At 41.8% G+C, this 26,400-nt stretch overlaps 1 protein-coding gene across 3 annotated transcripts in view; it reads left to right on the top strand.

Moving 5' to 3' along the window:
- LOC110492691 (ceramide kinase) overlaps positions 1–22,150 on the top strand; it is a 31,514-nt gene extending 9,364 nt beyond the window's left edge. The window contains exons 2-14 of one of the 3 annotated variants that reach the window (XM_036951892.1): positions 9,298–9,342; positions 12,165–12,299; positions 12,428–12,550; positions 12,724–12,849; positions 13,546–13,612; positions 14,166–14,311; positions 15,781–15,855; positions 16,452–16,604; positions 16,685–16,790; positions 16,926–17,011; positions 17,124–17,329; positions 17,483–17,694; positions 19,052–22,150. In XM_036951892.1, coding sequence (XP_036807787.1) covers positions 9,298–9,342; positions 12,165–12,299; positions 12,428–12,550; positions 12,724–12,849; positions 13,546–13,612; positions 14,166–14,311; positions 15,781–15,855; positions 16,452–16,604; positions 16,685–16,790; positions 16,926–17,011; positions 17,124–17,329; positions 17,483–17,694; positions 19,052–19,139 — 1,568 coding nt within the window. In that variant the 3' untranslated portion in view covers positions 19,140–22,150. Of the gene's footprint in view, positions 1–9,297; positions 9,343–12,164; positions 12,300–12,427; positions 12,551–12,723; positions 12,850–13,545; positions 13,613–14,165; positions 14,312–15,780; positions 15,856–16,451; positions 16,605–16,684; positions 17,012–17,123; positions 17,330–17,482; positions 17,695–19,051 lie in introns of all 3 variants that reach the window. The other 2 variants (XM_036951888.1, XM_036951890.1) reach the window with 2 other exon arrangements.
- Positions 22,151–26,400: the final 4,250 nt, after the last annotated feature.

Below are 26,400 nucleotides of genomic sequence, written 5' to 3'. Positions count from 1 at the left end.
TACTTTCTTCTCCAACACTTTGTTTTTGAATTATTTAAACCAAATTTAACGTTTCATTATTTATTTGAGGCTAAATTGATTTTATTGATGTATTATATTAAGTTAAAATAAGTGTTCATTCAGTATTGTTGTAATTGTCATTATTACAAATACATTTTAAAAATCGGCATCGGCTTTGTTTGTCCTCCAATAATCGGTATCGGCGCTGAAAAATCATAATCGGTCGACCTCTAGTCCTGACCAACCAAATTTGGTCTTGTTTGGCAGCGGAAATAATAGCCTGTGTGTAGAATAAAACCCAAATATGAAAAGGAGGAAAATTTGAAAATCAATGTTTTTTGTTTGGCATACATTTGAAAGTGGAATTGACTAGCAACATCCTTTACCATTTATTAATGCCCCTTGAATAACCCCTCAGTAGCACGAACAGTATCACCTTTGCAGTTAAGCCGATCGTTATCACATATTGAGTTGCACTCTTGTCTGCAGCCTACTTCTGAAGTAGGCCTACTCTCCTCATTCTAACATTGGACCCTTAACAAAAGCAAACATTCCCATCACTTTCTCTGTCAAGAGATGGTAGGAAGGCCTAGCACGTTACTTTCATAATGTAGTTCCTGGCACATTTCCATCAGATGTTGTAATGTTCAAAAACAGTCCAATGCAAACATGGGAGCCCATCCTTATTAGTATAGTGATGAAAAGTGAACACTAAGTCAGAGCTGAGAAGTCCTGCATGGCATGCCTATGACCTACCAAGGGTATGGATTAGAGGTCGACCGAATATGATTTTTCAACGTCGATACAGATTTATTCGAAGACCAAAAAAAGCAGATGCTGATTATTATTATTATTATATATAATATTTGTAATAATGACAATTACAACAATACTGAATACTCAAATACAACAATATTTGTATATAATACATAACTAAAATCTAGTTAGTCTCAAATAAATAATGAAACATGTTTAATTTGGTTTAAATAATGCAAAAACACAGTGTTGGAGAAGAAATTACAAGTGCAATATGTTCCATGTAAAAAAAAGCTAACGTTTAAGTTCCTTGCTCAGAACATGAGAACCTATGAAAGCTGGTGGTTCAATATTCCCAGTTAATAATTTTTAGGTTGTAGTTATTATAGGAATTATGTGTCAACTATTTCTCTCTATACCATTTGTATTTAATATACCTTTGACTATTGGATGTTCTTATAGGCACTTTAGTATTGCCAGCCTAATCTCGAGAGGCTTGAAGTCATAAACAGCGCTGTACTAAGAGCTGCTCGCAAACGCAGTAAAGTGCTGTTTCAATGAATGCTTACAAGCCTGCTGCTGCCTACCACCACTCAGTCAGACTGCTCTATCAAATATCAAATCATAGACTTAATTATGATAAACGCACAGAAATATGAGCCTTTGGTCATTAATATGGTCAAATCCGTAAACTATCATTTTGAAAACAAACCGTTTGTTCTTTCAGTGAAATTTGGAACTGGTTTTTGTCGAACGGGTGGCAACCTTAAGTCTAAATATTGCTGTTATATTGCACAACCTTCAATGTTATGTCATAATTATGTACAATTCTGGTAAATTAATTACGGTCTTTGTTAGAAAAAACACAGTTCGCAACAAGCCAGGCGGCACAAATGAATGCATATACCCTGACTCTGCTTGCATAGACACGAGAAGTGACACAATTTCCCTAGTTAATATTTCCTGCTAACATGCATTTATTTTAACTAAATATGCAGGTTTCAAAAAAATATTTTTCTGTGTATTGATTTTAAGAAAGGCATTGATGTTTATGGTTAGGGACATTTGTGCAACGAATGTGCTTCTCTTGCGAATGTTAAATAAAAATAATTTGGCGAAGTTGAAGTAGGCTGTAATTCGATGATACATTAACAGGCACCACATTGATTATATGCAACGCAGGACAAGCTAGTTAACCTAGTAATATCATCAACCATGTGTAGTTAACTAGTGATTATGTGAATATTGATTGTTTTTTATAAGATACGTTTAATGCTAGCTAGCAACTTACCTTGGCTCATTGCAGCCACAAGGTCCTTTTGACACTGCACTTGCGTAACAGGTGGTCAGCCTGCCACGCAGTTTTCTTATGGATTGCAATGTATTCGGCCATAATCTGCGTCCAAAAAGGTTGATTACCGATTGTTATGGAAACTTGAAATCTAGCCTAATTAATTGGCCATGCTGATTAATCGGTCGACCTCTAGTTTGAATTTCTCCCACTCCTTATCCCACCTCACTTTCTGTGGAATAGAATAAGGCTGTAATGTAACAAAATGTGGAAAAAGTTAATGGGGTCTGAATACTTTCCGACTGCACTGTAGAAATGTGATATTTTTTATGCTTCCTGTGCTTTAGTTTAGTTTTTGTGTTTTTTACTTTTGGTTTCGTAGACCAGCGGAAAATATATTTCTCAGCGGTTTACATAGTACAGTGATTCTCTACACTGTATTCTGCTTGTTTTGCCACAAACTGCAAACTATTCAAATTTTTTGCAACCAGGAAATGTGGGAGCAATTTTTGCATATTGGACCTTTTTTTGAAACTAATGTGTACAAGCACGATTGGAATGTCGCCTTAATTACATTATGTTCATTGATGACTGAGATGAGCTGACACACTGACAAAGAGCACAGGAGCAAAGGCCCTTCACTTCTCCACCAACAACATATGTTGGCTTATTTTGTGACTATGCAGTTGTCGATTGTCAGACTTAAGATATGTATCAACCAAAAATGGTTGTGCTTAAAGAACATTTCATAAACTATGACCTCCAAAAAGTTGATGACCGAACTTACCAATAGTGCAGTACTTTCCATTCCCAACCTTCTCCTTGGGGACCACCAGAAATGTCACTTTTTTTTGGATCAGGTGTGCCAGTTTAGGGCTAAAACAAAATCTGGTGGTCCACAAAGAGAGAGTTGGGAAAGACTGCAATACTGTCTTTTCAGCTGGGCAATGTTAATAACCTCTTATGGATCCCTTAGGCGCGAATCCCGTTTTCGGATTGATTTGACAACATCCAGTGAAATTGTAGCGTGCCAAATTCAAATATCAATATTCAACCTTCAAGAAAATATAAGTGTAATGCATCAAAATAAAGCTTAACTTCTTGTTAATCCAGCCACGGTGTCAGATTTCAAAAAGGCTTTACGGCGAAAACAAACCATGCGATTATCTGAGGACAGCGCCCCGCATACAATCACATGAAAAACATATTTCAACCAGGCAGGTGCGACACAAAAGTCAGAAATAGCCATATAATAATGCCTTACCTTTTGAAGATCTTCTTTTTGCAATCTCAAATGTCTGTGACACAATGAATGGTCGTTTTGTTCGATAAATTCCTTCTTTATATCCCCAAAATGTCAATTTATTTGGCGCGTTTGATTCAGAAATATACCGGTTCCAACATGACTACAAAGTATCTAATAAGTTACCTGTAAACTTGGTCCAAACATTTCAAACAACGGTCCTAATCCAACCTCCGGTATCCTAAAATGTATATAAATGATAACATTTAAGGCAGAATAAACTGTTTCTAATACAGGATAAAAACAACGTGAAGCGCGCTCCAGTTCACACGCAACAAAAGACTAAAGCCCTTCAGAGTGACATCTACAAAGAACAGCCCTACTTCTTCATTTCTCAAAAGAAAAACATCAAACAATTTCTAAAGACTTAAAATCTAGTGGAAGCCATAGGAACTGCAATCTGGGCCCTATTAAATCAGGTCCCCCATAGAAAACCATTGGAAAACACAGTGACCTCAAAGAATTCCCTGGATGGATTGTGCTCTGGGTTTTGCCTGCCAAATCCGGACGTGAAAATACTTTGTGACATTATTCAAAATAAAATCAAACTGTTACATGCACCGAATACAAATGTAGTCCTTACCATGAAATGCTTACTTACAAGCCCTTAACCAACTGTACAGTTCAAGAAGAGTTAAGAAAATATTTACCAAATAAACTAAAGTTAAAAAATAATAAAGTGACACAACAACATAACGAGGCTATATACAGGGGGTACCGGTACCGAGTCAGTGTGCGGGGGTACAGGTTAGTTGAGGTAATTTGTACATGTAGGTAGGGGTGAAGTGACTATGCATAGATAATGAACAGCGAGTAGCAGCAGTGTACAAAACAAATGGGGGGGGGGGGGGGGGTCAGTGTAATAGTCCGGTGGCCATTTGGTTAATTGTTCAGCAGTCTTATGGCTTGGGGGTAGAAGCTGTTAAGGACCCTTTTGGTCCTAGATTTGGCGTTCTGGTACCTCTTGCTGTGCGGTAGCAGAGAAAAGTCTATGACTTGGGTGACTGGAGTCTCTGACAGTTTTATGGGCTTTCCTCTGACACCGCCTGGTATAGAGGGCCTGTATTGCAGGAAGCTTGGCCCCAGTGATATACTGGGCTGTATGCTCTACCCTCTGCAACCGGTCAGGATGCTCTCGCTGGTGCAGCTGTAGAACTTTTTGAGAATCTGGGGACAAATGCTAAATCTTTTCAGTCTCCTGACGGGGAAAAGGTTTTGTCGTGCCCTCTTCACGACTGTCTTGATATGTTTAGACCATGATAGTTTGTTTGTGATGTGGACACCAAGGAACTTGAAACTCTCGACCCGTTCCAATACAGCCCCGTCAATGTTAATGGGGGCCTGTTGGGCCCGCCTTTTCCTATAGTCCACGATCAGCTCCTTTGTCTTGCTCACATTGAGGGAGAGGTTGTTGTCCTGGCACCACACTGTCAGTTCTCTGACCTCCTCCCTATAGGCTGTCTCATCGTTGTCAGTGGTCAGGCCTACCACTGTTGTGTTGTCAGCAAACTTAATGATGGTGTTGGAGTCGTGTTTGGCCACGCAGTTGTGGGTGAACAGGGAGTACAGAGGAGTACTAAGTACACACCCCTGACGGACCTTGAGAATCAGCTTGGCAGATGTGTTGTTGCCAACCCTTAACACCTGAGTGTGGCCCGTCAGGAAGTTAAGGATCCAGTTACAGAGGGAGGTGTTTAGTCCCAGGTCCTTAGCTTAGTGATGAGCTTTGAGGGCACTATGGTGTTGTACGCTGAGCTGTAGTCAATGAACAGCATTCTGACATAGGTGTTCCTTTTGTCCAAGTGGGAAAGGGTAATGTGGTGTACGATTGAGATTGCTTCATCTGTGGATCTGTTGGGGCGGTATGTGAATTGGAGTGGGTCTAGGGTATCCGGGAGGCTGGTGTTGATGTAGGCCATGACCAGCCTTTCAAAGCACTTCATGGCTACAGACGTGAGTGCTACAGGGCAGTAATCATTTAGGCAGGTTACCTTCGCTTCCTTGGACACAGAGACTATGGTGTCTACTTGAAACATGTAGGTATTACAGATTCAGTCAGGGAGAGGTTGAAAATGTCAGTGAAAATACTTGCCAGTTGGTCCTCGCATGCTTTGAGTACATGTCCTGGTAATCCATCTGGCCCCACGGCTTTGTGAATGTTGACGTGTTATAAGGTCTTGCTCACATCGGCTACCGAGAGCGTTATCACACAGTCATCCAGAACAGCTAGTGCTCTCGTACATGCTTCAGTGTTGCTTGCCTCAAAGCGAGCATAAAAGACATTTAGCTCGTCTGGTAGGCTTGCGTCACTGGGCAGCTCATGTCTGGGTTTCCCTTTGTAGTCTGTAATCGTTTTCAAGCCCTGCCACATTCGTCGAGCATCAGAGCCGGTATAGTAGGATTCAATCTTAATCCTGTATTGACGCTTTGCTTGTTTGATGGTTCGTCTGAGGGCATAGAAGGATTTCTTATAAGCATCCGGATTAGTGTCATGCTCCTTGAAAGTGGCAGCTCTAGCCTTTAGATCGATGCAGACGTTGCCTGTAATCCATGGCTTCTGGTTGGGATATGTAAATACGGTCACTGTGGGGAAGACATCGTTGATGCACTTATTGAAGCATGGTGACTGAGGTGGTATGAATCCCAGAACATATTCCAGTCTGGAAGCAAAACAGTCCTGTAGCATCATCTGACCACTTCCGTATTGAGCAAGTCACTGGTACTTCCTGTTTTATCTTTTCGCTTGTAAGCAAGAATCCGGAGGATAGAATTATGGTCAGATTTGCCAAATGGTGGGTGGGGGAGAGCTTTGTATGCATCTCTGTATGTGGAGTAAAGGTGGTCTAGAGTTTTTTTTCTCCTCTGGTTGCACATGTGACATGCTGGTAAAAATTTGGTAAAACTGATTTGTTTACCTGCATTAAAGTCCCCGGCCACTGGGAGCGCCACTTCTGGGAGAGCATTAACTTGTTTACTTATGGCCTTATAGAGTTGGTTGAGAGTGGTCTTAGTGCCAGCTTTGTTTTGTGGTGGTAAATAGATGGCTACGAATAATATAGATGAGAACTCTCTTGGTATATAGTGTGGTCTACAGCTTATCATAAGGTACTCTACCTCAGGCGAGCAATACCTCAAGACTTCTTTAATATTAGACATCGCGCCCCAGCTATTACTGACAAAAAGACATACACCCCCACCCCTCGTCTTACCTGACGTAACTTCTCTCTTCTGCCGGTGCATGGAAAATCCCGCCAGCTAAATATTATCAGAGTCGTCGTTCAGCCACGGCTCGGTGAAACATAAGATATTACAGTTCTTAATGTTTACTCGCTCGCCTACGGATTCTCAGAAAGCTGCCCAATCTGCGTCCTCTTTTCTTCACAAAAAATGGGGATTTGCACCTGTTCCCGGGAGAGCAGTATATCCTTCTCGTCGGACTCGTTAAAGGAAAAGGTTTCTTCCAGTTCGTGGTGAGTAATCGCTGTTCTGATTTCCAGAAGTTATTTCGATCAAAAGAGACAGTAGCAGCAACATTATGTACAAAATAAGTAAAACAATAAGTTACAAACAACACAAAAACTAAACAAAATAGCACAATTGGTTAGGTGCATGTAAATTGTCAGCCATCCTCTTTGGTGCCATCTTATCTGTTAAAGCAAGTAAGTTATCATAGTTACACACTTTATCCTGTAATACTTATGTAATGGCTTCTTATGTGGAAGATACACAGTGCCTTCAGAAAGTATTCATACCCCATTACCTATTCCACATTAAGTTGTTCAGCCTGAATTCAACATTTATTTCATATTTATTTTGTCTCACCCATCTACTCTGAATAGTCCATAATGACAAAGTGAAAACATGTTTTTAGAAATTGTTACACATTTATTGACAATGTAAACAGATATCTAATTTCCATAAGTATTCACACCCTGGAGTCAGTACATGTTAAAATCACTTTTGGCATCGATTACACCTGTGACTCTTTCTGGGTAAGTATCTTATTAAGAGCTTTGCACACCTAGATTGTATAATATTTGCATATTATTGTTTTTAAAATTCTTTAAGCTCTGTCAAATGAGTTGTTGATCATTGCTAGACAGACATTTTAAGTCTTTTAAGTCAAAAATAGGCCACTCATGAATGTTTAATGTCATCTTGGTAAGGCAGTGTATATCTGGCCTAGTGTTTTTTGTTATTGTCTTGCATAAAGGTGAATTTGTCTGGAAAGTAGACTTAACCAGGTTTTCCACTAGGAAACTGGCTGTGCTTAGCTTTATTTTGTTTATTTTTATCCAAGGAAACCTCCCTAATCCTTGCCAATGACAAGCATACCCATAACATGATTCAACCACCACCATGCTTGAAAATATGAAGGGTTGTACTCAGTGGTGTGTTGTTGGATTTGCCCCAATCATAACACTTTGTATTTAGGACATAAAGTTAATGTCTTTGCCACATTTTTTGTGGTTTTACTTTAGTGCCATGTTGCAAACAGGATGTGTGTTTTGGAATATTTTCATTCTGTGCAGGCTTCCTTCTTTTCACTCTGTCGTTTAGGTTAGTGTTGTGGAGTAACTACAATGTTGTTGATCCATCATCAGTTTTCCCCTATCACAGCCATTAAACTCTAATTGTTTTAACGTCACCATTGGCTTCATGGTGAAATCCCTGAGCGGTTTCCTTCCTCTCTGGCAACTGAGTTAGGAAGGCTGCCTCTATCTTTGTAGTGACTGGGTGTATTGATACACCATCCAAAGTGTAATTAATAACTTCACCTTGCTCAAAGGGATATTCAATGTCTGCTTTTTTTTAATGATCTACCAATGGGTCCCCTTCTTTGCAAAACGTTTCTGGTCTTTGTGGTTGAATCTGCTCGACTGAGGGACCTTACAGATAACTGTATGTGTGGGGTACAGAGATTAGGTAATCATTCAAATGTTAAACACTTATTGCACACAGAGTGAGTGCCTGCAACTTATTATGTGACTTGTTAAGCACATTTCTACTCCTGAACGTATTTATTAGACTTGCCATAAAGGTGTTGAATACTTATTGACTCATTTGTAATTCATTTGTAAAAATGTAAAAAAGGTATAAACATAATTCCACTTTGACATGGAGTATTGTCTGTCACTGGCCTAGGCACAATCTCAAATTAATCCATTTTAAATTTAGCTTGAAACACAACAATGTGGAAGAAGTCCAGGGGTGTGTGAATACTTTCTGAAGGCACCAGATCTGTGTAGAGATCGACTAGTAGCCTCCCCGTATCGTGTTAGTTCTTTGGATGCCTTCTATCTGCCATCTTACATCTTGAGGCTGTCAAAGGTCTCTCCATTTATTTCACAATGGATGGGCTTTGGAGTCGAGCCTATTCATTTCAGGAGCTGTAAAAAGAGCATCAAATTCAGAGATATCTGGATGTTTCAAGGACATAACGCCTGAAAATGAGCAATCACAAGGGGCGTTATTGAAATGATCATCTTTCCAGATGAAGGGGAATGAAGTCTTTGATAAAAATAACTTTTTTTCACAAAAGGCCTAAAGGGTAAATGCATTTCTACGCATTTCTCATAGGATTATTTTTTTTCCATTCTCTAGCTGAAAGGGATCGAATGACACAAGACCTTATCTTGGAGTAGAGATTGCTTAATCAAATGCTGGCTCTATACCTGGAACCCACTACTGACTTCAGTAACAAAATCTGCTGCATCTTGACCTTCAATTAATTCATTGTGGTGCCATTGTTGTGGTTTACTGAGGAAAAAACGCTTACTTAACTTTGAACTCCCCTGGCTGAATTGTAAAGCAAGCCAATGCAGGATGTTCTGAAAGTTTTATTTTGCAAAAAAAAACAATCCCTATTCCAGGCTGGAAAATTTTAAATATCAAGCATTTGCTCATCTTGGTGCAACCAACCACAATAACACTGTTCCCCTTACAGGTTTCTGTTTTCCTAAGTTTCTGCGCAGAGACAAAGGAGAGTCAGGTAGGAGCACTTACCACAATGTGGTCAAAGAATTGGGTGACATGTGTTCGCTAGAGTGAGTAGTTTGAAGTACTTTTGCCAGCTGTGTTTGATGGGGTTCCACTAGATCAGATCAGATTTAGAAGACAGAGAAGTTGGCGAGATGAAATTAAAAACATTTGCTATGATTAGAGGTCTCCTGATTCAGGCTGGATTTTGAAGTTCAGCTTGACGAGTATGACTTCAAAGTCATTGCAAAAAGGTCCCTTACTTCCTATTTAGCCTATGTAGGCCTACATCAAATACAGTTAGCTGCTTGTGTCGTGGTGACTAGTGGTCCTAGCTGTAGTGGAGTGTGCTGTTATGTCTTGCCCTCAGTCAACAGTGATGTTCCCACAGGGAATCACACACCCACATCATAAATGCCTCAGTACGTTCACAACCTTGATAAGAATGTACAAAACGTGTGGTCAAGGAAGTCCTAGGGAGATGTGTTGGTACAATATCTAAAGAAAAGTGGCGTGATGAACCATGTTCTCTGCAACACGTTTGTTTGAAAAAGGGGGAACCTTGTGAACATAAAATGTTCTCTGACCTAATTGCTTAGGGGGGGGGGGGGGGGGGGGGGGGTGTAAAGTCTATGTGTTTTAATGCTCATGACATAAAAATGATCAGGTGCTTTCTGTCTTGTGTGTTTAACTAACACCTACAATTTGCTGACTCATCACAGTGGATGTATGGTTTTCATTTGGGCTCTCCGTACCTCCACCGGGGTAGGAGAGCCATCTGTTGTTAACAACCTGTAGCAAACAGAACAATGACACTCCTGTGTCCTGTTGCCACTTTGCTTCATCATTAAATGTGAATAGGCTGTGCATTGCAACGTGACCAATGTGATACTTAGTGTCTCTCCGGCATTACGTTACTGGCACCCTCATGGCCCGTGAACCACAGCAGTAAAATTTTTAGAGGGAATTATCCTTTGTTCTTATTAGAGCTCTGTCTCTCTCGTGCTAATATAAACTGATATTTATCATGTCATTCCACAATTGTATTGCTCTTGCCTCCTGCTACTGTGTAGCATTTTCATCCCATTGTGCAACAGTGTGAGATTTCACTGAGGCTTTTGCACCCTCAGTGGATAAGTTATGTAATTGAATGGGCATCATCCCAGTGATTCATACATACATGCACTGCTGTGTGTCTAGGCCCAGACAGAAATGGTTCCTATTGTTTCATTTTCATTAACACTGTTTTGGAAAACAGCTGAGGGTTGGGGCTGGAGTTATGGATGCAAAGACCGACCACCCATGAGATCAAAAGTATAGTTTAAACCATGTTTTGAAGCTATACAGTTTGTTTACAATTTGCTTACAAAAAGTTGAACTAAATTCGTTAGTCATTTATACATTATATTCTTCAAGAAGTCCAAAAGTTGAATTACCATTCCCAGATTTCCTAATTTTAATTGCTTTCTGGTGACTGTTTCCGAGCTTGTTGTTTTCGTTGCCCATCCCTCTGCGCTGTGTTTCTCAGTTAGGTCCTGGGAGACATTGTCAGGATTAGCACCATCAACTGAGTCTCTCTTTGAGGTAATCATTAACCAGATCAGTTTTATGCTCGTGACCTTGAGTTTGTGCCAAGAAAAACCCATACACATAAAAAGTGACTTGAGTCATGCCCTGTCGCTTCGGTCTGTGCCTTAGCACCCTGGCCTGAATCCTAACTTGACACCTGTGCACGTATCTCTTCCATGAATGTTGTATGACATTGGCTTCAGGATTTTTGAAGTCTCGCCATACTCATGTGTGTTTAATTCTTCCTCACACTACAACCTCTCCAAAACCCCCTCTCCCTCCGTGCCTCTTGTCACATAATCCGTGTCCTCAGGTTTGTGTGTAAAGGTACACGGATAGTGCCTCGCGGCCTGTTGAACCAAGTCACTGCACCATCCCTCTCCTGTAGGGGCCTCTTATTTACACTACTCAGCCAATGTTTTTTTTGTCACTTCTGGCAATGGGAGACTTTCATCAAAGACTAAATGACAATGACATCGTAGTGGCATGTCATAAACAGGTCGTGATAGCTGAAAAGTGACTTCATTCAGCACACAAACGGCATTCGATTTCAGCTAGTTGGGTTGTGGTATGCAGGCATAAATGAACTGTATTTTTATTATAATGGAACTCTTATGGCCTCCGTTGTGCCACAAACAGGCCATTTTATGGAGTGCATTAATGAACATAGAAGTCACTCAGAGGTCATTAATGTTTCTGATTTCCTATACTGTTCTAGAACTGAGCTGGGCAGTGGGCACAAAGTCAAATGAATGCAGACTCGGATCATGATAATGATGATGCAGGAAAGGGCCATAAACTGGTAATAAGAGGCACCATTAATGTAGGCATTGTGCTAACTATGGTATTGTTTGGACTATAGGGAAAGATCTAATCTGCCTTCAAATAATCTCATCTGCTGTGTTATTATCCATCAATAGTGTTTCCTATGATGGTCGTCAGACATACAAGACTAATGGCTCTTCCACTCCCTGCCTTCTCGGCCCAACTCTAGCTCCACCCTAATGTTGAAATCAAACTGTTAATTAGTCCATTAAAGCTCCCATTTCAACCCATTAAACTGTATTAGAATAGAGCTATCCAAGCTGTAATTGTTACAGCCTGGCCAGTTTGTTTGGCTGGGATGGTAAAAAAAAGGCTTAAATAGATTATCCTGGCACACAGTTATCTGTGTGCTTTTCCCTTTCTCTAAGAATTACATTTATAAAGGGTATATCACTGGTTCCTACCACATTGTGACGGATTGATTTGGTGTGTGTTCAACAGGTACCAGTCACGGTGTGTCAGTGTCTGAGATCCTAGCAGTCAGGGAGCTCGACGTGGACAGCGGGACGAAAGATGACGGCAGGTGGCAGAAAATGCCTCAGAAATCGACCGAGGCCTATCCATATGCATTCACAGGTAAGAATGTTGACGATCTTGAGCAATCTACAGATATTGGATTCGATATGGTAGATGACACTGCATAGTAAATCCTATATTCTGTTAAGCCTCTCTCCCGTCACTGCCTTTGTGTCCCCCTGCCACAGTGTCCTACGTGGAGAGAGCGTGGCAGCACCGCTGGCGGTGTAGTGACGTCACCTTTCACTGCCTAGAGGGGGCGCTGTGTCAGCAGTGGGTCCAGACCATCAGAGAGCAGCTGACAGCACTGAGTATGGCTGATTTTATTACTGACTCTATTCAGTGTACACTGTTACGGTCACTGAATATGCTTTGTGAAGTCTAGTTGCGAGGCTAACTCAGAAATGAGTATGGGCCTCAGTCGGTACTGTTATGCCCTTCTCTCTGGAAAACCCAGTAACATCTTTCGCTTGACTTTTTTCAGCCAGCAGACCCAAGCATTTGCTGGTGTACATCAACCCCTATGGGGGCAAGCAGCAAGGCGAGCGTATTTACGAGCAGAAAGTCGCCCCTCTCTTCACCCTTGCCTCCATCTCCACGCACGTGATTGGTGAGTTCCTGCCAACAACATTAAACATGCTTTAATAAAAGATGGAGTCTTTATGGGCCAAGTCACATTTCTCACTGTAGGCAAATGGGCAAAAGCTCTCTCAAGCCGCACATGATTGTGACATAATTTACGGCCGCCATCCATCAGCCATGTCCCTTAATGGATAGGATGATGGTCAATGAATACTGGATTACTTTACATTCGTTTTACTTCTCAGACTGGAGAACCATTGTGGACATCATAATTTCATTGTCACAAATTATGACCAATTGTATTTTCAACAATATAGAAGCTTGGGTTGATATCAAGATATTGATAGTTGAGCATTTAAAAAATATATATAAATCTAAAATGGGTACGAAATCATGAAAACAAACTATTCCTTTAGCTACACATTGTTATAATGGTTAGAGAAGGTAAATTGCTGCTTTGTGGCTAGAATTATTTATGGAAAATGCTTATTCAATATATTGCTCCAAGCTAGTGAAGGATTACTCCCACAATCCAAAATATTGCAGATTATAGTGCAAATTATGAAACCGTCAAGTGATATCATCTAGTCGATTGTAAACCTGTTCAATATATTAATTTAAAATCCTAACTTTTCAAGTGTATCCTATCTACAGGAAGCACTTGAATGAAAAATGTAAAGCATGCTGAGATGTCTAACGCTTTCCTTGTCATTGGTTGTCATAGTTACAGAGCATGCCAATCATGCCAGGGACCACCTGAGGACAGAGGCTGAGTTGAAGAAATATGATGGGTGAGTCATGGATTGAGACATTTCCCAGCAAACCAAAATTTGGTTCTGTGAATGTTCCCAGAACATACATTAGGTTGCCCCCAAAGGTTATAATAACACAAAAACTGTCCAGTTGTGATGCTGATTATACAATGTTTGTATAAAAATATTTGCCTGGTGTTGCAAGAACTTTCCCAGGAAATCTTTTGTTACCTGGTACGTTACCTGGAAACTTAATTAAAGGGAACGTTCTGTGGTGGTTTTACATATGTTGTGCAAATGTTAAATGTTTTAACATTTTCTGAAATAAACTAAAACATTAGCTGAATGTTTTTGGGATGTGGTCATCCTAATGTTAAATAAAACCCTAACTAGATGTTTGCGGGGTTCTCAATGTCCTTGTTTGGGAAGCCCCTCTTTGTATTCTGGTTTTCAGCCCAAACATCAGTCATATTCAGAGTTGAACTAAAAACCACCCCAGGCCCAGTATATTCTTCCTCTCAAACAGTAAACAAAAACATTAGTGCTGTTGTTTTGACCTCTGTGTGCGACCTGACCTTTAACCTCTATGCAGAGTGGTGTGTGTGGGCGGGGACGGCATGTTCAGTGAAATGGTTCACGGCCTGGTCTCCCGGACCCAGAGGGACAACGGCGTGGACCAGAACAGCCCGGAGGAGAAGCTGGTACCCTGTACTCTGCGCATCGGCATTATACCCGCAGGTTAGAGCATACACACTCGCACACATACCACTATTTTGACACCGCAATGATCAGGGCCGGCCCGCTCATTAGGCAGCATTAGACGGCTGCCTATGGTGGCAGATTGACACGGGTGACATTTTCTGAGCCAAACTGACCAAGATGCACCTACAACAACAAATAAAACCGCTCAGAATTTTGCCCAGAAATGACAATTTCTCTCAACCAGTGGCATGTTTGCTTTTTAGGTGAGTGCTGATGCTGCCCTATGATAAGTAGTGCCCGCTTTGTCAAAGGCAGGGATGCAAAATATTTATCTTGTCCTTTCCCAGCTTGCCTCGCCAGGGTGCTGTTGGAGAGATGCATTGCTGCGGCACTCCACCAACATTCTGTCAAAAAAAGGATATAACATCAATTATGTAGCGGATATAGTACGTGGCTTTTTCTGTAGCCTACAGGCTGGAGATAACAGGCTTACCACATGGATGGACATTCCATTGTGGGCTGACATGGTAGACAACGCCCCAGTAAGCACTGACTGACGCCAGTGTTTTTTTTTTGTGGTCCGGCCTTCTATTTCTTTCGGTGTTTTACAAACTGTAGGCCTACCACGTAAATTGTATTTCAAGCGACACTAGGCCAGGGATGGGCAACAAATCCTCTGGGGCCTGATTGTGTCATACTTTTGCCCCAGATAACACAACTGACACCAATAATCAACTAATCATAATCTTCAGTTTAGAATGCAATTAGTTTCACCAGCTGTGTTGACTAGGGATGGGCAAAAAGTGACACCACTCCTGCCCCTGAGGACTGTAGTTGCCCATCCCTGTTGTAGGCTATACATCAGTAAGCACAGAACGATGCTGACACCTTTTGGACTTCTTTTTTTTTTTTTTTTTTTTTCAGTCCCGACCGGCCTTGATTTACACGTCCATAGACGTTGATTTTTGGTTCAGATTTTGGCCTAAACATAGACGTCTATGAATTACACATTTTCACATTTCATTCAGAAATGAAAATTAACCTGATTTCATTGTCTGGAAAATAAAAAATTTCACCTTTTCATTCAGAATCTAACTTGAACCTACCTTCCATGTCTGGAAGAATACGTATTTTAGACATATTTTTAACGTCATTTTGCTTACTAGGACTATTCTTGCAGGGGAAGCAATTATTTTTGTCTCATCTAGGGCAGCAGAACGGCCAGGACCGGCCCTGGCAATGATCACGTCATAAGCTATCAATAACTGATGTTGACAAGATGTCGCATCTTATCGTGTCACAGTTTTTGACCTGACTGTGTTGTCTGTTTACAAACGAATACGTCAACGATGAGTTCCATTTTATGTACACTACAGTATCTTACCTGTGTGCTGATTTCCGCGTTCCACTTTTCTGTCCTGCATGCTCACACACCGCAGAGTTCTCTTTCTTTTTTTCTGTGTAGTCAGAAACATAAGGTTCCGTTGTTTGTTTGTGTTATCCAGGTTCAACGGACTGCATCTGCTATGCAACTGTAGGCATCAACGACCCTGTGACCTCGGCCTTACACATCATAGTGGGTGAGTGCAGTTGTCCATATTGAAATACTAGCAGCACTTCCCATTAAAATGCCTTTAAAAGTGACTCTAAAGGAAGTGGAACTAAAATGCTTACGATGCACCGATAAGTAGCATAAGCCACCTTTTATCACCGTTCCAGGTAATTCCCCAGGACTCTATTGTGCATAGAAATGTTTGTCACATTTGTTACTTCTATGCTAACCCTACCACACACTCAGCTGACCAACAAGTGGCAGCAGGTGACCTACTTATTCAATGGTTTTGAGATGAGAGGAAACTGCTGGAGGTGTGTGTAGGCATGTATGTGAGTTTGAGCGCATGTGGGTGGGTTGTATCAGTAGAGGCTGTTGGGAGGAGCTATAGGAGGACAGGCTCATTTACAATATGGAAACCACATGTTTGACTTTGTTCCATTTATTCCATTCCAGCCATTACAATAAGCTGGTCCTATAACTCTACCCACCAGCCTCCACTGGTGTGTATGTTTTATAGTAAAAGTACACAAATCCATCACACCTGTGTAGGACACTGTACTACACACATCTGTGGAGGATTACTCATACTAGACTTGGGGGTGGGGGGTGATCTCTTCACAGGAGATGCCCAGGCAATGGACGTGTGCTCAGTCCATCACAACAACACATTCCTGAGGTACTCTGTGTCCCTGCTTGGGTACGGTTTCTATGGCGACGTGCTGGCAGACAGCGAAAGGAAACGATGGATGGGACCAGCCAGATACGACTTTTCAGGTAGGTCAGAAGAGTAGCTTTAACACTTAGGAAACTTTTAATACTGTTGCTAATGATATTGTATGCCATTGTTTGTGCAGGTTTTAAGACGTTTCTCACACATCACTACTATGAAGGGACTGTGTCTTTTCTACCAGCAACGGACATATTGGGAACTCCACGAGACAAGACCAGGTGTAGAGCTGGGTATGTACTACTGTACAAATGCAACCTGTCCAATAATATCCACAACCAATTGTGTAGTTTAGTATTATACCCACATGTTTGTCTCTGTAAATATCATCTAGATTTGACTAGCCTCACTCCATCCCTGAGTTCCAGGTGCTTCATATGCCAACACAACGGACAGCTGTATTCCGAGGATGCCCCAGAGATTTGCGAGACTGATCCAGATGTTCCAGACAGTGGTAAGTGTTTCTGCCTGAACACCCATCTGACCTCAAGCCAACACACCATGGGTCTCTACAAAAACCACAATACATGTACTTCAAAAGCACCAACCTCTATTTCTGCTCCCAGAATACAAAGGGGGGTGGCGGGTGATCAGAGGGAAGTTCCTGGCCATCAACGCGGCCAGTATGAGCTGTGCCTGTCCCCGTAGCCCCAAGGGCCTGTCCCCCGCTGCCCACCTCGCTGACGGCACCACTGATCTCATCCTCGTACGCAAGTGCTCTCGATTCAACTTCCTGCGCCACCTGCTACGCCACACCAGCAAATACGACCAGGTAACCACACTGGGTGGGGCTACTGCAATGATGTCATGTTTTTTATGGCTACTCCAACCCGGGTCCATAGGAGTGTTTGCATGAGATGTGTTAACTCTTCAATTCCCTGTTTCAGGGAGTTGATTTTCTCACTTCTGTCTCTTTTCCCTTCAGTTTGACATGACCTTTGTAGAAGTGCACCGTGTGCGGCGCTTCCGCTTCACCCCGCGCTACTGCCAGAGTGACTCCGAGTTGGACCTGCGGGAGAATGGCAAGAAGCTCTTCAGCCAGATCTGCCGAGACCACCCGGCCTGCAGCTGTAGCCCTGCCTACAGCAGCTGGAACTGTGACGGCGAGATCCTCCCTCATGCTGCCATTGAAGTCGGGTGAGTAACCACTCCCTATAAACTGTTGTGCAAATATACAGTGCATTCGGAAAGTATTCAGACCCCTTCACTTTTTCCACATTTTGTTACATTACAGCCTTATTCTAAAATATTAATCGACACAATAACCCATCATGACAAAGCAAAAATAGGTTTTTAGAAATGTTTGCAAATTCATGACAAGTCATGACAAAATCTGAACCAAAAATGTCCATTTGTCATTCTTGAGATGTTTATACAACTTGATTGGAGTCCACCTACGGTAAATTAATTTGACTGGAAATTATTTGGAAAGGCACACACCTGTCTATATAAGGTTCCACAGTTGACATTGCATGTCAGAGCAAAAACCAAGCCATGAGGTCGAAAGAATTGTCCGTAGAACGCAGAGACCGTATTGTGTCGGGGGAAGGATACCAAAAAATGTCTGCATCATTGAAGGTCCCCAAGAACACAGTGACCTCCATTCTTAAATGGAAGAAGTTTGGAACCACCCAGCCAAACTGAGCAATCGGGGGAGAAGGGCCTTGGTCAGGGAGGTGACCAATAACCTGATGGTCACTGACAGAGCTCCAGAGTTCCTCTGTGGAGATGGGAGAACCTTCCAGTAGGACAACCATCTCTGCAGCACTCCACCATTCATGCCTTTATGGTAGAGTGGACAGACTGAAGCCACTCCTCAGTAAAAGGCACATGACAACCTGCTTGGAGTTTGCCGAAAGGCACCTAAAGGACTCAGACCATGAGAAACAAGATTCTCTGGTCTGATGAAACCAAGATTGAACTCTTTGGCCTGAATGCCAAGCGTCAAGTCTGTAAGTAACCTGCCACCCTCCCTACAGTGAAGCATGGTGGTGGCAGAATCATGTTGTGGGGATTTCTTTCAGCGGCAGGGACTGGGAGACTAGTCAGGATCGAGGGAAAGATCCTTGATGAAAACCTGCTCCAGAGCGCTCAGACTGGGGTAAAGGTTCACCTTCCATTTGGACAACGACCCTAAGCACACAGCCAAGACAATGCAGGAGTTTCCTCAGGACAAGCGTCTGGGTGTCCCTGAGTGGCCCAGCCAGAGCCCGGACTTGAACCCGATCGAACATCTCTGGAGAGACCTGAAAATAGCCATTTTCGCTTTATCATTATGGGGTAGTGTGTGTAGATTAATATGGGGGGGAAACTATTTAATACATTTTAGAATAAGGCTGTAGCGTAACAAAATGTGGAAAAAGTGAACGGGTCTGAATACTTTCCGAATGCACTGTAACCCACTTCTGAAAGTGCAGTGCAGAAAATCAACATTTGATTTGATTTCCTGCCTTTTGTTTGCTTAAAACAATCTCTTTGTCATCTGCTCTTCCAGAGTGCACTGCCAGTTGATCAAGCTGTTTGCGCGAGGGATCGAAGAGCAGCCTGTGTTTGAGGACCTTCCCAACCCGTGTGCAGTATAGATCCCCCCCCACTGCTGCCCTACCCTATCAAAGTCACTGGAACAGTCCTACTGCATTTCAAAGGCTACTGCTGGCATATCCTTACCCCTGTGCCCTACCTTTTTCTGATGTACTTTGAGGTCTTTCAGACATCTGTTTTCTGGGGCCATTTTTGTTTGTCTGCCACATTTTAGAGGTCACAAGTTCACAGGTCAAAGAGTACTGTTGATGGTACACTTACAGAGAGGTTCACTATCCACATCCACTATACTGAAGAAGAAATCATGAAAATACTAAAGCGGTATTGAATGTAGCTCTTTTCCGCTCTCCTTTTTCAATCGAGCGATGTTAACCTAGCAATTAACATGCTGTTCAACATTTTTAGAACTCCTCTTTGCACGTTTTACAATGTATGCTGCTCCAAATTATGAATAACTGTTACGTTTAGTTTATTTATTCATTTAGAGAAAACATTTAGAGGATGTTTGAATTTTGCTAGCTGCTTGCACTTTTGTTTCAAATAGGCCGTATGCGTTGTGACCTTATAAGCAATGCCTTGTTAGAAGTTATTTTACAGCACGAATTTGAATACATATGTATTGATGATCGAATATTGGGTGAACCAGAGAACTCTCTCGGGCAGTGTTTCCCAACTCCAGTCCTCAAGTACCCCCAGCAGTACATTATTTTTATTGTGGTCCCGAACAAGCACAACTGATTCTACTTGTCAACTAATCATCAAGCCCTTGACAATTGAACCAGGGGCCTCATTTATCAACCGTGCATACATGTCTTACTTAGTTCTGAGGTACGTGGAGATTCTAGAATTTCCGCAACAAATGTATCAAACTGTCACACGCAACATATACATACGCATGTTGTGATTGTTAAACCATACTATATTTGTGGGCTTGTAAACGAGCACTAAAACCTGACTTGGAAAACACCCCCCATTCACATTTTATGGTAACAAAAATTCCCACATTTGCTGTATGACACAATTCTGTAGATGTGCGTGAAGAATGTTTTTTTTTATTTTTTTTTTAAATATATATATTTTGCAGTGACCTATGCCTCCTATAGCGAGTGCCAAACACTGTCCACGCGTACTGCACGATTGATTGTCCATTCAAACAATTTAAAAGTAAATGCTACAGCCCACACTTCTATGTAAGATACTAATTGTTGTTGAATATTTTGTTTATCAATAGAAGATAGAAACACAATCTCCTGCCTTGGTATAGGCTCTGAGATGAATAGGCTATTGTGTCTCGCTCCTGTCACAAAGCAATACTGTGGCCTACCCATACTGTCATATAGGCTACCGGTCTATTTACTTTTGAATGAGTAATGGATAAACGGTAGCCTAATATTTGTTGCGTAGCGGGAATAAAGCAGTCGTCAGAAAAGGAGCGATGTCCTGCAATATGATTTAGGTGTATATAATGAAAGTTAAATTAAATATATTAGGCAACATGCTGCTACGCGATCTTCATACCAACGGCAAATGCATCCGTGTTGTCATTAGACCAACGTTTTGTTTTTGTTCGCCTACATTGTTAGAATTCCTGTGCATCAAACGCCTCAATTTCCCCCAAAATAACAATATTTGCTTGCAATACCACTAGAAGTTGCATGGAGCTATGCCCGCTTTTCCATCAAGTTCAAAATTGTGTGCTGTTGGGGGTACTTCAGGACAGGAGTTGGGAAACACTGCTCTAGGGGTACCAGATACCAGCCAGACTCTTACCTTTAAAGGAGAAGTTAGATTATTATTTTTTACAAACAAATCTGTATTTCGAATGTAAATAGTATGTTATAGAAGGGTCCAGACACTTTTTTTTGTTTGCGATTTCACGTTTGTGAGAGACCCCAAACAGTGATTCACTTCCTCATCCTCGTTGTGCAATACGGGGGCTCTGAAGAAAACATGAGGAAATGCTCCAAATACGTAGTCTTTTAAATGACAATGCTCTCAGTATAGTAATGCAGGTCTTTAGATATTGTACACATGTAATTGTCATTCCGAAACTTTTCCGCAACGTTATATTCAGTTGGCTTCTAGGTACCCTCATTAAGGCCATAAGTCACTAAAGCAGGTCTTAGTAACTGGTATCTGGGCCTTTGAGCCATAAAATTGGCCAATGGTGTCCTTAAGCGATTAAGATGTTTCAAATGTGTAGTCTAATCAACCCCTCCTCTGGTGGTAGATTTTCTGCGAATCTCTTAAGAGGAACGTGTCCGTCTCCCCTCTCCATATGTCTGTCTAATAAATCTTTAAAAATAGAAGTTGTTCATGTCATCTTTTCCATACAGCATTTCTCCACACCATGAACAGTTTTAAATTCTAAAGACCTCACTATACTAGGAGCTTTCCGGTTTCTAAAAGGACTTATTTGGGTGTTTTTGGAGCTTTCTCAGAGCTCCTGTACTGCACAACAAGGATGAGGAAGTGAATCGCTGGTTGGGGTAAAAAAATAGAGACATAAAAACACTACAATGTCCTTTAATGTGACATTGAAACAAACCATCACCAAATCTAATGGTTCACAAAATGTCTAGACTGGCAAGATTCGCATGGGATGCTGAAAAATCAACAATGTAGCTCGTCAACACAGTGTATGCGCTAAAACGTGTGACTTGTTACCATAGAAATAGTGGCTTTAGGCACATTTTACCAAGCTATCTCTGCCATTTGCGGCATTGTCATTCCAGGTTTAGATTCCTTGATATCTGAGGTATAGCAGTTAAAGGGAAATTCCACCCAAAAACTATTGACATTTGTTTCATTAGTCCATTGATTGATATTGTCTCAATGTTTTCCATGTCAGCAATCAAGTTTTCAAGATGTATAACTTTCAAAATACAGAAATACAGCCGATATGATGCATTTAGCGTCAAAACATTTTGGGACTATATCAAACAATGTACTAATGAAGCAAATACTAAAATATTGTTTTTGAGTGGAGTTTCCCAAAAAGGATTCTGGTTCGAATCCCTGACTAGTTGAGAAATCTTTTTTTTTTTCTTGAGCAAGGAACCATAATTTCCCCTGTAAGTCGCTCTGGATAAGAGCATCTGCTAAAATGACTATTTTTTTAAAAGCTGTCCGAAAACGGTGTTGGGTGCCCTGCATATCATATAATCCCGTGCTGCACATACTATGCTGGGTGTCACTGTCCTCCGCACTGTCACACTGGTCTTGCTGCTGCAGACTAGGACAATTGTAGCAGTTGCTGAACATGAATGTACTGTGACAACAGTGACTAGCAAACACTACAAGGCTGTTTTCCCCCATCTGACCAAAATATGAGTCTCTACTGTATGCTACGGTGACGTAGCTTGGTTTAGACTCATTGTGCAGTGATTTTTACTTTGGCATCCTCCTTGGCTGCACAATTCCTTTCTGACCATGCACTCTCCTCTCTGAATTGTACACCAGGCAGCCATCAGGCAGATGGTCGTCCATCCATCCAAGTTCCTTTTAGGTTTAGCTCGGCAGAACAGAATTACGCTGATTCATCATCCACTGTGACATCCACCCCACCACCAGCACTAGGCACCCATTCAGTTTGGTTCACTTCCAGGCCCATTAGAAACTCTCTGTATCAGCGGGGCCACTCTTAATGCTGCATTCTTAATCTTGGAGGTGCCCCCCTCATTTATGCCAACCCACTTTACATTATAGGAGTGCTGACTGTAGCAGAGTGCGGCTCCCCTATGGAGGGGAGAGCAGTGTGCGTGTGTCTGAGAGGCCATTACTCCACTAGAAATTGTGGGGCCCTAGTCGTCATCCCTAAGGAGTGTGTGTGTGGTGTCAATACACCTCTGTGGGAAGTGCAGCGTAAACGCAGCCACAGCATGGCAGAGGAGGCTTCATGAGGCTCAGCACTGCGTAGCACCGATCAACTCTGTCTTGTAAGGGTTCAGTGCATGAGTAATGACACAGCACACTCTCGTTAGGTTACAACTGATATCCTGATTTATTGGTATGTTTTTACCAATAAAACCCTAAACAAGCGCACAACAGAAACCCCCTCTGTGATCTTGCAGGTTTCAAGATGTTACAGATATGTAAACTCAGCAAAGAAAATAAGCTATTTTCAAAAAACTTAACATGTGTAAATATTTGTATGAACATACGATTCAACAACTGAGACATAAACTGAACAAGTTCCACAGACATGTGACTAATAGAAATTGAATAATGTGTCCCTGAACAAAGGGGGGGGTAAAAATCAAAAGTAACAGTCAGTATCTGGTGTCGCCACCAGCTGCATTAAGTACTGCAGTGCATCTCCTCCTCATGGACTGCACCAGATTTGCCAGTTCTTGCTGTGAGATGTTACCCCACTCTTCCACCAAGGCACCTGCAAGTTCCAGGACATTTCTAGGGGGAATGGTCCTAACCCTCACCCTCCGATCCAACAGGTCCCAGACGTGCTCAATGGGATTGAGATCCGGGCTCTTCGCTGGCCATGGCAGAACATTGACATTCCTGTCTTGCAGGAAATCACGCACAGAACGAGCAGTATGGCTGGTGGCATTGTCATGACAGGAGGAGCCTGCAGGAAGGGTACCACATGAGGGAGGAGGATGTCTCCCCTGTAACGCACAGCGTTGAGATTGCCTGCAATGACAACAAGCTCAGTTTGATGATGCTGTGACACACCGCCCCAGACCATGACGGACTTTCCACCTCCAAATCGATCCCACTCCAGAGTACAGGCCTCGGTGTAACGCTCATTCCTTTGACGATAAACATGAATCCGACCATCGCCCCTGGTGAGACAAAACCACGACTTGTCAGTGAAGAGCAGTTTTTGGCAGTCCTGTCTGGTCCAGCAACAGTGGGTTTGTGCAGATGTTGTTATACGTGGTCTAGCACTGCGAGGACGATCAGCTGTCCGTCCTGTCTCCCTGTAGTGCTGTCTTAGGCGTCTCACAGTACGGACATTGCAATTTATTGCCCTGGCCATATCTGCAGTCCTCATGCCTCCTTGCAGCATGCCTAAGGCACATTCACGCAGATGAGCAGGGACCCTGGGCATCTTTCTTTTGGTGTTTTTCAGGGTCAGTAGAAAGGCCTCTTTAGTTTCCTAAGTTTTCATAACTATAACCTTAATTGCCTACCATCTGTAAGCTGTTAGTGTCTTAACAACCTTTCCACAGGTACATGTTCATTAATTGTTTATGGTTCATTGAACAAGCATGGGAAACAGTGTTTAAACCCTTTATAATGAAGATATGTGAAGTTATTTGGATTTTTACAAATTATATTTGAAAGACAGGGTCCTGAAAAAGGGATGTTTCTTTTTTTGCTGAGTATATGAAGAATGATGTGGAGGTCTGTCTATTTCGGTTGAAAGTGGAACATTCTAAGAAATTACTACATAAAGAGTATTTAAACCTCTGAATAATTGTGTGGACATGTTATTGACTGTGTTATGCCTGCTGCAATCGGCCAATGTAATGACGGTTTGCAGAACATTCATTTCCAACACTGATGCAATAATACATTGTCAGAGGCTTGAGGTCGTTTTGCATAGCAGAATTATAGGCTCTTTCACAAAGGGGTTGAAGGAGACTAGAAATATTAGGCATAATCAAATCCCGCTAATTCACAAACGCACACAGGAACCTATGATTATTAACATTGCACTTTGCAGATATCGCTCTGCCATTTCCTGGTTGCTAAAATTAGTTTGCCTGATTTCAGCTTGTGACGAAATAAGCTAGTATAGTGTAGATAATTTTACCATCTAAACCACTGAAATGTATTTTCCATAACCAAAAATATTGTTGTTTCAGCTGTTTGAAGCTGGTGAACAAAACTAAAGTAAGAGACGCAAAAACAAATCTTAAGAATGGCAAGAATAGAAATTGTGCACATAGAACAGATCTACCGCTTCTTAATCTAAATAACTCACAAATTTGTTTGGGTCGCCCAAAAAGTTATACTGCTCCTTTATTTTAAATACATTGGAAATGCAGGTGATCACTGATGTTAAACTATATGAAATGCTGTTTGGTCGGAAGAGATTTGTCTAATCCTGTCATTTTGACTGAACTTCATTAAATTCCAGTTGACTGACAAGGTCAGAAGGAAGTAAAGGTTAGGGAACTTTAATACACTTGAGAGAAAATGGATACCTGCATTAAAATAATGGTGCCTAACCTAATAAAGTGGAGGGACCAGGGCAGTCGAAAGGTGATGACATGGACCTTTTACATAATAGAATGAGAGACTTTTTTTTCACTGAGCTGCCTCTGGAAAAAGATGCCCTGTCAAGCAAGACTGTGGAGTTAGTCAATGTAGGGGAATTTCACCGGAGAGGGTTCAGGACCTCAATGCCCTGCTGTTGACCAGGTTCTATGGTTAGATGTCCTCGGGGATTGAGAATTGAATTGAGCCTCTGCTGCAAGTGTAATGAAAAACACAAGTTATATTTGGGCCATATCTGAGAAATGTATTACAGTATGTGCCTAATTCATTTGGGGTTTATTTGCTCGTTTAGAATTAGTATCACGTGCCATTTAATGAAGCTTCCATAACAAGGGGAAATCAATAAGCCCTTGCTATTGGAAGTGATGTAGGCTACTGTTAGAAAGGATAAAGGCTACAGTTTATATCACAACAAATATAAAGGTATTTTGTGCCACAAATTAAAAGCAATTTGTTAGTAAAAAATATATATATATTTAAAATGGCAGGTCAACACACTTAGGAGGGAAATTACCTGGATACAGAGCTTTACCAAATCGATGAAAGCTAGCGGCCTGTCTCCGAGGCTCACAGCTCTATTATCAATACAGATATGGGACTCAAAGCCAGTGTGCTTCCTCATATCTTGGACCTTTAATGACAGCAAACGCTAGCGCTCGCCCCATTTTGTTGACGAAAACACATTTGTGAGGGAGTAGACAAACGAGACGCCACCTGGTTTTATGGGCTCGTTACATAAAAATGACAGCAGGGAGAAAAATAAAGCTACAACAGCGTTTTTATGCCACTGCCCCTGGCATGATGGGGAGATATTTCTACTCTACCCTTCCCAGCCGCCGTCTTTTCTCACTGCTGTGATACCGGCCATACATTACGCACTATCTGGACCAGCATGACAATGAAGCAGGGTCGTTTTCCACTCGTTGTTGCATCTGCAAAGTGGATTCCAATCTCACACACTACACACACACAACCTATAGTCACACACACAAGCATGTGTGTGTTTGTGTGTGCATAACCCTCTCCACAAACCCCACACAAAGCGCTCTTCAATCT

The sequence above is a fragment of the Oncorhynchus mykiss genome, chromosome 2 (genome assembly GCF_013265735.2).
Source record: "Oncorhynchus mykiss isolate Arlee chromosome 2, USDA_OmykA_1.1, whole genome shotgun sequence".
NCBI classification, from domain to species: Eukaryota; Metazoa; Chordata; class Actinopteri; order Salmoniformes; family Salmonidae; genus Oncorhynchus; species Oncorhynchus mykiss.
This window is presented reverse-complemented; position numbering and strand designations above follow the sequence as displayed.